At 32.7% G+C, this 12,097-nt stretch overlaps 1 protein-coding gene across 1 annotated transcript; it reads left to right on the top strand.

Moving 5' to 3' along the window:
- Positions 1 to 887: 887 nt before the first annotated feature.
- Positions 888 to 6,282, top strand: LOC139519875 (uncharacterized). Its single transcript, XM_071312170.1, has 10 exons — positions 888 to 1,039; positions 1,329 to 1,459; positions 2,079 to 2,193; positions 2,419 to 2,524; positions 2,913 to 3,137; positions 3,727 to 3,833; positions 4,312 to 4,414; positions 4,849 to 5,002; positions 5,253 to 5,342; positions 5,815 to 6,282. The coding sequence occupies exons 1-10, from the start codon at positions 987 to 989 to the stop codon at positions 6,180 to 6,182; spliced, it is 1,452 nt and encodes a 483-aa protein (XP_071168271.1). The 5' UTR covers positions 888 to 986; the 3' UTR covers positions 6,183 to 6,282.
- The last annotated feature ends 5,815 nt before the right edge of the window (positions 6,283 to 12,097 follow it).

The following is a 12,097-nucleotide window of genomic DNA, read 5'->3' as shown; positions in this document are numbered from 1 at the left end:
GACACTAAAACATAATCAACTGTACTAGCCCCATTAGGTGTATAACATGTTAGCCCACCAAAGGTGTCACCAAGAACTCGACCATTTAGAATCCTTATTTGGTTACTAATACACAAGTCAAGCAGGTCCCTGTCCCTTGAGTCAAGTTTATCATCTTTGCTCCTTCTTTCAAGAATTTGTTTATCGCTGAAATAGGACTGATATAATAGAAAGATTATTACTGTCATCTATGATAAAATCTGTATCAGAAGCCACTCTGGCAATTAAGTCCACACACAATAATGTATTACCCTGTTTTTGGTAGGAAGCAATATCCTTTTCTAAACATGTAAGAATATCATGGTCAAGTCCTTTAGAGTATGACGACCCTTCTGGTGGGTTATATACAACGCATATAAAAATATCTTGGTCAAATCCAAAAAATTGTTTTTCTAATTTCATCCACTGAAAATCTGGGATAGATGATTTTAGAATTTTCACATGTTGCTTTAGTGAGGGCTTGCGTAATATTGCAAGTCCTCCAAAATGCCTGTTGTTATATTTAGTTACAGGTCTTCAAATTAGATGACAATGGAACGACCCTATATTAGTTATATTAGAATCATACCCCAAGTGGGTTTCAGCGAGAAACACTAGATCTAGATTTTCTATATGTTTCAAAAAGGGGGGTCTTGAATCTTGTTGTTTTGTCTTTTTTTTTTTTTAGACCACCCACTTTCCAGAAGCCCATTTTAATGGAAGATAAATTATCACAAGTCATTTTACAAAATAAATTACTCAGAGCATATGCAGTGGGAAAAGTTAATGGAAGAAATCAGAAAAGTCCAAGAGACGACGAACACCATCCGAATGTCGCGGTCGCAACATTGTGACGTTGTCCAGCTAAGGTACCTTGGCGACGTTCAGTAGAGTTGTCGCTGTAGTAGTAAAGAGAACGCTTATAGTGGAACTTCAAACAAAAAATTTAAAATCAACTATTTTTAAAGATGGAGAGTATTTCAATTTCAAGACTTGACTTAATCTTGAAGCAGTTTATTAGGTATGTATTTAGTTACCATTAATTTGTGGATATTTACTTTACAAGTTTGTATTTTAATTAACTATTCTTCAAAGAGTAAAGGTGATAAAAATGAACGTAGTTTGGCATGGTTTTCGAAGTAAAATGTATCAGAGGCTTCAGACAAGATAATAATGTTTCACTCGAAAATAAAAAAAATATATCATTAATAGTTATACAGCTTATGATAAAAAAAAACCCCGATTAGTCTACCATATAACTTTATTTTATTTATTACCAATTATTGATTATAATAATTGTTTTCGTTTAGAATTGACCAGTATAAATGGTACTCTAGGCTTTTGAAAGAATATGCAACGGAAGCATTTACAGTAAATGGAATGCCAGCACCAATATATGTAGCGAAGAGAATGGCATATTCCCAGGAAAATGACAATTTCGGTATTCTTGTTTATCATTGTAATGTTACAAATATATTGTTTCGAATCTAATAAGTTTTTTTTTACCTTTGAGCATATATCTTTGAAATAATTCAAACAGAATGAATTCGAAATGTGACCCCTAAAAAGTATAAGTGGTGATAAAATTGAGAATAAAAATGGGAAATGTGTCAAAGAGACAACAACCCGACCATAGAACAGACAACAACCCGACCATAGAACAGACAACAGCAGAAGGTCGCCAATAGGTCTTCAATACAGCGAGAAATTCCCGCACCCTTTAACCTTTCTGAGCCTTTATGGCTAAAAACCGTTTGTAGTACTAAAGAAATAGTCCGTCTTATGTTTGGAATCTCTTGAATTATATATTGATTTGTATGATCATATTTGATTTGGAGATGATTTATAATCTTTGATTGTATAAACATACTATCCACACTGATATGTGTCCACACTTGTTCAGTTTATTGTATAAAAATAAAGATAAAGTCTTTAAGATAAAGAAACAGAACATTGCTATAATTGAATATGTAGTCTATATAAAATTATTTCATATCTTTTGTATGGAGTCTGGATTATTGATAGCTTGTTTATGTATATTTTATATTATAATTTGACAGGTATGGTTGAAATGAAGGACTTTTTGGTGCCACTTTGTAACACCGCCTTTCTTCTACACTGTCAGGCACCAGAAATTGCTGTCATGAACGAAAAGATTCCAAACTTTGACGTGACGTGAGTACATGTATAAGATGAATAATACAATCACAAATGGTATATCGTTAACGTATGTGATTGTATATTATTTAATGTTAAATATAAGGTAGCTTAAATGTTGCAAGAACTTTGTTTCAACAACATATTCAAGAGAAATACAAAGTCTTTAGATACAGATCGCAAAAATGAAAATATCATTGAAATCACTAAGCTATTTTAACTCGCATTGCATTCTTCTTTCAGATTTGATTCTAGTATTTGTCAAGATGTTATAAAAATGGAGAAAGAAGTGAGTCGTAAAATAAGGAGTCATATCATATGTCTGGAGGGACTCAGGGATTTACAGAAAGTAAGTTATAAGATTTTTACATGTTAATAAAATAAAGGAAAGGAAAACACAAGACTGCACATAGTACGATAATAATAATTAAACATTCGATCATTTATATAAAACATTAAATGAACTTACATTTAAAGTGTTTAATTAAGTTGCCATCATTTAACTTACCCCCTTTAAAAATTAGACTTAAACACGGTATTGAGGAATCTTGATCGGAAATTTTTAAATGTATCATAAAGAGAAATATTGTGGAAAAAAGTCCTCATGATGACGTCATCAAAACGACTTGGAATCAATTTGGGATTTCAATGATCTTAAATATGCATGTAGTTAATATTTGGTTAAAACCCTTTATTTCTTAAACTTATGTACAGTGTTTAATTTTGATTCTTTCAAGGATTGTTGGTTCTGGGAAAAACGCCTTAAACACAGGAACAACAGATTTGACACTTTCTTAAAGAAAAACATAGATGAAGGACAAGCTGTTTCCAGTAACCTTAAAACCAAATATGATAATCTAGTATTAAAGCAGAGTGAAGCAGCAAAACGTTACAGGGCTATACTGGTTCGCTTCCAAGATAAAATGGAGGATGAGAAGAAACTCAGGACAGTTATTTTGCAGGTAAAATGTGTTTTATTTTCTGTAAACTATGTCCATCAATTTTCTGTTCAAAGATTATTATATTTTTCTCTATTTTTAATAACGTTGATGGAAATCCTATTAATTAAGTCAGGTTGTCAAAATGAACACAAGACAACGAATTTGGTGTTCCCATTTAAAATTTGTTGGTCCTGCATTTGTAGAAATGTTTACCAACTACTTGTAAAAGATGAGAAAATCAAATTTTATAGTCACTAGCAACTAATCCAACTCGAGTCAAATACGAAAGCAAAATCGTAAGTAAACCTTTTGTAAACATTGACTCGTTTTGACTCCAGGATAAATTCGTCATTGTTATCCCAATGTCGGTACCAATATTATCGAAGAGGGGTCCGGGGGGGGGGGGGGGGGGGGGGAGATAAAAGCAATTGAATACAAATGTCAATAATGAATGGAGCTGCAGCAGACAATACATATTTTTGGCCAGAGGAAGGAGCCTAACCAACTGTTTGTTGTAATTCCTTTTGAGTTCGTTATAGCTACTATCAGGTTATATTTGTATTTTTTGTTTGCAAAAACACATATTTTCAAACTTATTATTTTCTTATAGAAAGTGGCTGCCATCCGAGAAAAGTTGACATCTGTCATGAAAGAAAGCTTAATCCATGCCTACAGTGACATGATACAGGCTGTATACATGGCAACGGAACAAGACGGGTATGAACTTTCATTGTTTTTGTAATACTGAATTTCCTCTAGAATAATATGCGACAGTGGTAAAATTGAGAATGGAAATGGGGAATATGCCAAAGAGACAACAACCCGACCATAGAAAAAAAACAACAGCAGAAGGTCACCAACAGGTCTTCAATGAAGCGAGAAATTCCCGCACCCGGAGGCGTCCTTCAGCTGGCCCCTAAACAAATATATGCTAGTTCAGTGATAATGAACGTAGAACACATCTTATATTGATCTATAATAAATATGCTTAAATATGTTGTTTAATAGTTTTTGAATGTATTGCCCAATGGACAAATGTCTCAACTCGATGATTTCGATGAACCGTTAAAAATATCGGGTCACTCTACAATGTTGATTGCCATAAATTTACAGAGTACAATAGAATCAGTAAGACCTCCAGTTTCATGCGTGGAACTGTAAATGAATTTGATCTTATGCGATGATTTATTTTCAGATTTAACTTGGTTGATCAACAACTAACAGCAGTTAACATAGATGGCATCGTTGAGAAGATCTATGAGATAACATCAGCCACCTACAACACACCATTACCTGAGGTTTGTATACTTCAAGTACCACCCCGAATTACTTATATCTTTACTTAAACATTATCACAGATACAAAGTAAATTCAATAACGTCCGTATTTTTTAGGCGGATCCAGGGGGCCGGAGGTCCGACCTTCTCTTTTGTGGGAAAACATGGTTGATTATATAGGGAATCACTGAAGCATGAATGGACCCTCCACACGCCCTTTTAACATAAACTTCTGGATTCGCAACTGTTATGATATTTATCGGAGATTAGGTGTATGAGAATTCAAATGAAATACAATGACTATTTAGATAACGTGTTGTACAGAAACACATCAAATTCTTACAAAACTTTAACTGTAAAATAACTTCTAAACTTATGTAATTTTCTCCAAAAAAAATATCATCATGCAGTTTTCAGATTTTACTGAAAGATAATATGCAAGATTTGCTTTGTAGGATTTTATCCAAGCCACTGGATCCGACGAAAAGTTGGCCGAGATATATTACAAGGAGTGTGATTTTGAAGTACTAGGAATGAAAAATGGAAACTATTTTAGAAACTTAAAGACTAAGAAAAAATCTCTGCTTGAAAAAACGGAGAGTCGTAAAGGTAAATCTTCTTTCTTGTATATTTACAATATTTATGGTTTTGCTTTTATTCATATTTTATTTATATGTCAAATTGTAAGTAACTCTTTCGAACTGTCGTTTCTGAATAACTGCATATGAACATTTACATAGAAGTATATGTTTGTTGTTTTCCACAGCTAGATTGATAGTTGAGCTGTTTAAAGAGAGTAAACATTTTTTCTACAATTTAGATTCATTTATTTAATATTTCATTTTAATAATTATTTTAGAAGGCTGTTTCTTCCCCATAAATGGCGGAATTCGAACAAATCCAGTACCATGTGATGAAAAAAGCAGAGGAATTATCAACATCAAAACAGGTTTGTTAAGTATAAACTATCAGGATGGAATGCTCCAACCGACCGATTTTGAATTACATCCCGAACAAAAACGAATTGTTAAATCAATTTTCAAAATAAACATTTTTTTAAAACTGAGAATGAATTGTTCTGATCACACAAATTCCCTATTATACTAGTATCTTGACTCTTCATACAGAAGAATACGCGATTAAAAACCAAAATCTTTTAGTCAAAATGCAGAACCAAGAGTTTGGAAACGTAGATTTTCCTTCTTTTAGATAAATTGACAAATAATAAACCGTGTAAGATTAAGAAGATTTGGTACATAAATAAGAATGTGTTATATATATTTTGAAGAAGATGTGGTATATATATATAAGGAGATGTTGCATGATTGCCAATTAAACAACTCTAATTACTTTATGTTTGTCAGTAAATGAATATATTTTAGTTTGTAGAATGCATCTTATGTTTTATTTTATTACAACAGGTTACCAAGTCAAATTAAAGTTGTCTTTAATGGAAGGCAATGTTGGTTTTGGGTGGGTCAGACAAAATGCATTCTTTAGAAGAAAGACATGGGGGTTTTATTTCCTGACATCAAAAGATGCAACAACAACATCAACAAAAGGTGTGACATCAGTACTCAAAGCTTTTCCAACAACTGAAATAACCGATTTTTCGGACGATTATAGAGGACAGGGAGATAATCCATGTGTTGTAGCCCAGGAAAACGACAAGCACGAAAACACAGAAAAGAAAGAACAAGAAGATGCAGTTGTAGTGCCTATGATCCAGAAAATTATTGATGAATGCATTCACGAGATTAAACTTGAAGAAAAAATATTGGTAGTTTGAATTTGAAAAAAAATTAATTATAAGCCAAACGAATGTTTGAATTGTACATAAACCTTTTTAATTTTTATTAATTAATTTAATAAAATTTTGAAAAAAAGAACGATTGTGTTACTGTTTATGGAATCTTAGAGATGTGATACGATTGTCAGTGAGACAGCAGTTGAATCAAAGAATCAACCAAAGACCGATGGACAATGATGCAAACAACAACAGATCATTGAACGCTTTCAACAATTAAACTTGACAACGCATACCGTAACCGTATACTAGCAAAATCAGCAATACAAGACCGTACCATCTTCAACAGCGAGCAAAATCATTTCGCTTACATATGCCATAAAAGGGCAAACAAACATAAGAACCTCCTGCACATGATTTGCATTTCCGAACGAATGATTAGAAAAATGTATGATTATTAAAAGACATATTGGGTGCACAATGCTGTTTGGACATGAATTCTCCCTTTTTCTTGTTCTTTTAGTGTCAAGATTGGTTAATTAATATTTTTCGAATGAACTTATTTCATGTGTTATCTTATCAATAAAATCTTAATACAACAACTGTAGCTAGGAGTAGAAGGACAGTATTATCAACTATAAAAAAGAAGATGTGGTATGATTTCCAATGACACAACTCTCCACAAGAGACCAAAATAACTCGGAAATTAACAATTATAGGTAACCGTACGGCCTTCAACAATGAACAAAGCCCATAGTCAGATACAAAAGGCCCCGAAATGGCAATGTAAAAAAAATCAGTCGAGAAAACTTATATATATAAAAAAAATGAACGAAAAACAAATATGTAACACATGTACAACAAACGACGACCACTGAATTACAGGCTCTTTACTTTGGACAGGCGACACATACATACACAATGTGGCGGGGTTAAACATGTTAGCGGGATCCCCCTAACATGGGACAGTGGTATACATAACAGTACACCATAACTCTTTACTTAATTTAACTTAATTAAACTTAATGCCCCCAACATATCTTCAAATTTGCTTCACTGGTTAAACAAAACTGTGTAGACTACTATAGTTCAGTGATAATAGATGTCTCCGAAATAAAAGTTACATTTTATCTAGGAGATGATTTTTGCATCCCCGGCAGCGAGATTCGAACACGCGACCTTTCTTCCTTGGGATAGTTCAGCATACCCCTGTACCACTGGCAACGTCTCGAAAATTTTGAAATTTTAGTACTTAAGTCTGCTACTCATAATCGAAAAAAAAAATTAAGAAGATCCTATCCCAGTTTGATAGTTCTTTAAGAAATTATGTGTTCAGATGATATATTTTTGTTGCTATAAATGCATGATTTTTACGCAAATATAGGAAGAATCAACTCCTTAGTCTGTCATTTTCCCATTGAAATATACATGTACCTTTATCTGACCAAAAGTGTTTTCAACTGTATTATACCCCAACACTGACGAAACCATGTTTTGTTACATCTATTTCAACTTTGCCAAAAATATTTAGGATATTTTAGTGACTTTTTGTCTCTTTTACCATATACTACATCTTTAAGAAATGACTTTGGATTTTTAGCGTATTTGAAGTTTGCGATTGCGCTGGTACACTAAAAATTATATTTTTAACTAGTGTACATGTTATAACTATTAATTTGATACTATTCTTCCAAATATAACTGCACAATTGTTGAAAAAAGTCATTATTCCCCTAAAAAGCACAGTTTTCTAAGCCCTTCTTTTTGAAAATAAATGGTTTCAACAGAAAAAAATACATGTCATTAGAGTCGACATGAATCGATAATGATAGAAGTTTGATGCACAGTAAATCACATTGCTGGTTATCTGAGGATTAATTTGAGCCTTTAACCACATCTGTACGTCAACAGATGGCGATGAAACAAGTCTTTGAAATGCCCCCAAAATATTTTAAAATTTGCTTCACTGGTTAAACAAAACTGTGTAGACTACTATAGTTCAGTGATAATGGATGTCTCCGAAATAAAAGTTACATTTAATATAGGAGATGATTTTTGCACCCCCGGCAGCGAGATTCGAACACGCGACCTTTCTTCATTGGGATAGTTCAGCATACCCCTGTACCACTAGCAACGGCTCGAAAATTTTGAAATTTAAGTACTTAAGTCTACTACTCATAATCGAAAAAAAAAAAAATAAGCAGATCCTATCCCAGTTTGATAGTTCTCACTTCTTTAAGAAATTATGTGTTCAGATGATATATTTTTGTTGCTAAATGCATGATTTTTACGCAAATATATGAAGAATCAACTCCTTAGTCTGTCGTTTTCCCAATTGAAATATACATGTTCTTTATCTGAACAAATATAGGAAGAATCAACTCCTTAGTCTGTCATTTTCCCATTGAAATATACATGTTCCTTTTTCTGAACAAAATTGTTTTCAACTTTATCATATGATATAAAGAAAGTCCGATGTATTGCGTGCCATTTTCCATTTGCCTTCAATATTGTTCAGTGTCATTATAAGTTCGGCCCAAGTAACCGACGTTTTTCGTATAAATTCACTTATAATTCACGGACTCGAATCAACGCTAACAGGATCATATTTTGCTTTTGTTGGAGTCCGGCAAGGCTCCTATTCAGCAGGGCCAAGCGTCATGTTTCGTTCCTATGGAATAGCCATCCTCTTTAAATGGCAGAGGGTATCATGGTTATTCCAAAATTTCATTCCCACCGAATTGTTTTCTTCTAAATAAAACGGAAATATGTTGAACGACGTACCACTGTACGACAGACAATCAATGTTGTGCGAGCATCGTACGAAATTTGGTATTCGTGAGACAATCGTGCGACTGTATCACGAGTGCTTTGCGACAGTCGTGCTACAGTGGTACGATTGATTTTGATTAAAATGGTTTAGGTTAGTTCCCATTAACAATGTGTTTATCGCACGACAATCGCACGACTGTGGTAAGCCCGACACTCTCACGACAGCCACAAGACAGTGACACGACAAAAAATCGTATAGCAAAAAAGGTGCATGTCCAATTTTCGTTCCACAAACACATTTGAGGTGACTTATAGGTCCATTTAGCCGGATGTGTTAATATTTATCATATATTATATGTTTTATAATATGTACATATTTACACATGTCACTATAATAAATAATGTACTTACTTACTATACTATTTTAAAGCTATGACGTTACGCACGGTGTTCGGTTTAGTAATGGTAACGTTAGTTGACGTCGTTTTTCAATTATTTCATCCTACTTCTGTACCAAACGTCAAAGCGTTGCAGCTTTTTATAAAACGGCTTGCGTTTTGATGTTAAACTATTTATTTAAAAAAAAACATGTTAACATGACTGATTACTAGTATATATTTTTGACATCATATTCTTAACAAAATGAAAGTGTATATTTCAAATATTTGTCACTGCCCAAGCATGTCAATTGTTGCAAAATGCATTTATATATCCTCTATGATTCTCAGAATTCCGTCATCACAAGTATATAGGACTAGGCATTTATATCGATTGGAAACAGCCAGTACCAAAGCTTTTTGTGCTTCAAGAGTATAAATGTTATTAACCCACCTTCAACTAGTTTTCTAACTACAGTTCTCGAATATAATTTCAGGGTCATTTTATTCGTTTTATCAACATCTTAAATATATGTCTTTCAAGAAGATTATAAGAAAAATAATCCTTGTTCAAGTCAATTGCAGCAACAGCTACTATTTATCCTCTGTTTGCTTTATCTATAATTCTAGTTTCATCCTCAGATTTTAAAATGAAAACGGCAGTTTAGAATTGTTGAATTTATTTAAAATTAAAAAGTGATCAACAGTCCTTGAAATTATAATGAGTAATTTCAAATGCGTCTGTTTGTCGGATACGTGGAAATGACTTTTAGTATACACAACATATACAATCATACTAGCAGACGCATCTATGTTACTAGAATCCAAACACGAAAGCTTCGGCATGTTTAAAGCTTGTGCTACATATATATTCATCCGAAAATTTAGAGTAATATTTTGATAAATTTACATGTAAATTAACACATGAAAATCGCTGGATAATATCAAGAAAATCATGATTGAATCATGCTTTTAGAGCTGTCTATGCGGTATGGGCTTTGCTCATTGTTGAAGGCCGTACAGTGCCCTACAGCAGAGACATATATACACATATATATGTCTCTGCCTACAGTTGTTCATTTCTGTCTCTTTGGTTTAAGATGCAATTCTTTTGCATTAAAAATACCTTATCTTTTGCATGATACTTTTATTTATCCGACGCTTTTACGATCAGCAAATGGCTTAAAAATTTTGATGGAAGTCAAATTTTCTTGTTGATTTAAATCGTTATTCAAAAAAAATATCTCCCAAAATAATATCATCACACAGAACGTGTCATATGCTAAAGACACAACATGCTACACTTCCAGTAAATTGGAAAAACAATTATATATTATAACATCGTTACATTCACGTTCCGGCCGTGCAAAAATCGTTTAATTTGGACGTGGAAACATTTACGGGAGACACGGACAACTTGATGGAAATTGATGAAAAATTTGGCGTGTCCTTAGCCTTGAAGGCTTAACCAAATCTTAAAAAAATCACATTTTAGTAATAACATTTGTTTGCATAGTTCATTTGTCTGTCACAAATCTAAAATACCCTAAATTATCATCGTACTCAAAAATCTTGAACAATGGCTCTATGGTAACATTTACGGAAGACACGGAAAATACTGAAAAAAAATAAAATGGGAGAAGCTATGTTAAAAATAAAAATATTTTTGTAAAATTCAATAAAATCACATTTTTATGTAGAGGTGGCGAACCTTTCCTATTATTTATATGAAAATATTATAATTATATTGAAGTGTAAGCTATTTTTGTGTACTCGAATTTTCAAATCTTACAGCTGTATGGAATTTCGAAAATGGCTGCTAGATTGCGAACTGACAGGATATTTATCGTGACCGTTTAACATAATAAATATGATCATATAATATCCCATCTGTACAAATTTTATCGAAATCCATTCAGTAGTTAGTATTTTTTCTTCGTTTATATTTGGATGGTTGGCGCCTGTTGTTACGTCCTACACGGCAAATACGGCAAATTATGAACACACAATCATTGTTTAATCATATAATGAGACATAACATTAAATTTATTAAAATCAGGTTTTATTTAATTTCGATTCAAATGAAAAATCAAGACAAGTTACTATTCAATAATGCGTAGATTTGATTTGTTTTTATTTACTTAATTATGCATCAAGAAATGGTCAAATGAAACATAGACCGAATACCGTGCGTAACGTCTATAGGCTAACTATATTTGGTGTATTGTAAGGTACAGGGAAAACGGTACTATTTATTCTGCCATAGGCGACAATACTAACATTTTCTAAATTTACCAGTTTTTATAATAAAAACCTGGATAAAACAGTTAGATGTGGTGTTAGTACTTTATTACTGTATTCTAAAAATTGAAGCCAAATAGTATCATGACCAAATTCCAACGGAGCTTGTTTATGTTATCCATGCCCACCGTCATTTTGCACCAAATTAATGAAATTTTGGAAGCCTTTTCGAAGGTTTTAAAATTTATATTGTAAATTTACACACTGCAGTTATTCATAGATAAATTAAAAAAATATATTGTACCCTTACACCCAATCACAGCGCTCCTAAGTTGACTTCCTTCACCTGTCTTGGGTACACAAAAGGCCAACCTAATGCTGGGGAAAATGTAATACTACCGTTTTCCCTATATAACATCTATACATACTTCATCTGAGCTTGACATCATTTATGGTGTTGAGTTTATTTGATATTTGTAGTTAAACTTTCGTATGACAGACTTTTATCATATATTTAGTCATGAAAAGTAATTTTGATTAACTAGCAGCAATCGTCAGACTCTCCAAT

Source organism: Mytilus edulis, chromosome 4, assembly GCF_963676685.1.
Source record: "Mytilus edulis chromosome 4, xbMytEdul2.2, whole genome shotgun sequence".
Taxonomy (NCBI): domain Eukaryota; kingdom Metazoa; phylum Mollusca; class Bivalvia; order Mytilida; family Mytilidae; genus Mytilus; species Mytilus edulis.
The sequence above is the reverse complement of the archived record's forward strand: the minus strand, read 5'-3'. Positions and strand labels throughout refer to the sequence as shown.

Excerpts from the sequence above, each read along its gene's own strand:
- LOC139519875 (XM_071312170.1), top strand. The coding sequence starts at position 987 with ATGGAGAGTATTTCAATTTCAAGACTTGACTTAATCTTGAAGCAGTTT. Across the intron at positions 1,040-1,328 it reads ATCTTGAAGCAGTTTATTAG|AATTGACCAGTATAAATGGT; the intron begins GTATGTATTTAG and ends GTTTTCGTTTAG. Across the intron at positions 2,525-2,912 it reads GACTCAGGGATTTACAGAAA|GATTGTTGGTTCTGGGAAAA; the intron begins GTAAGTTATAAG and ends GATTCTTTCAAG.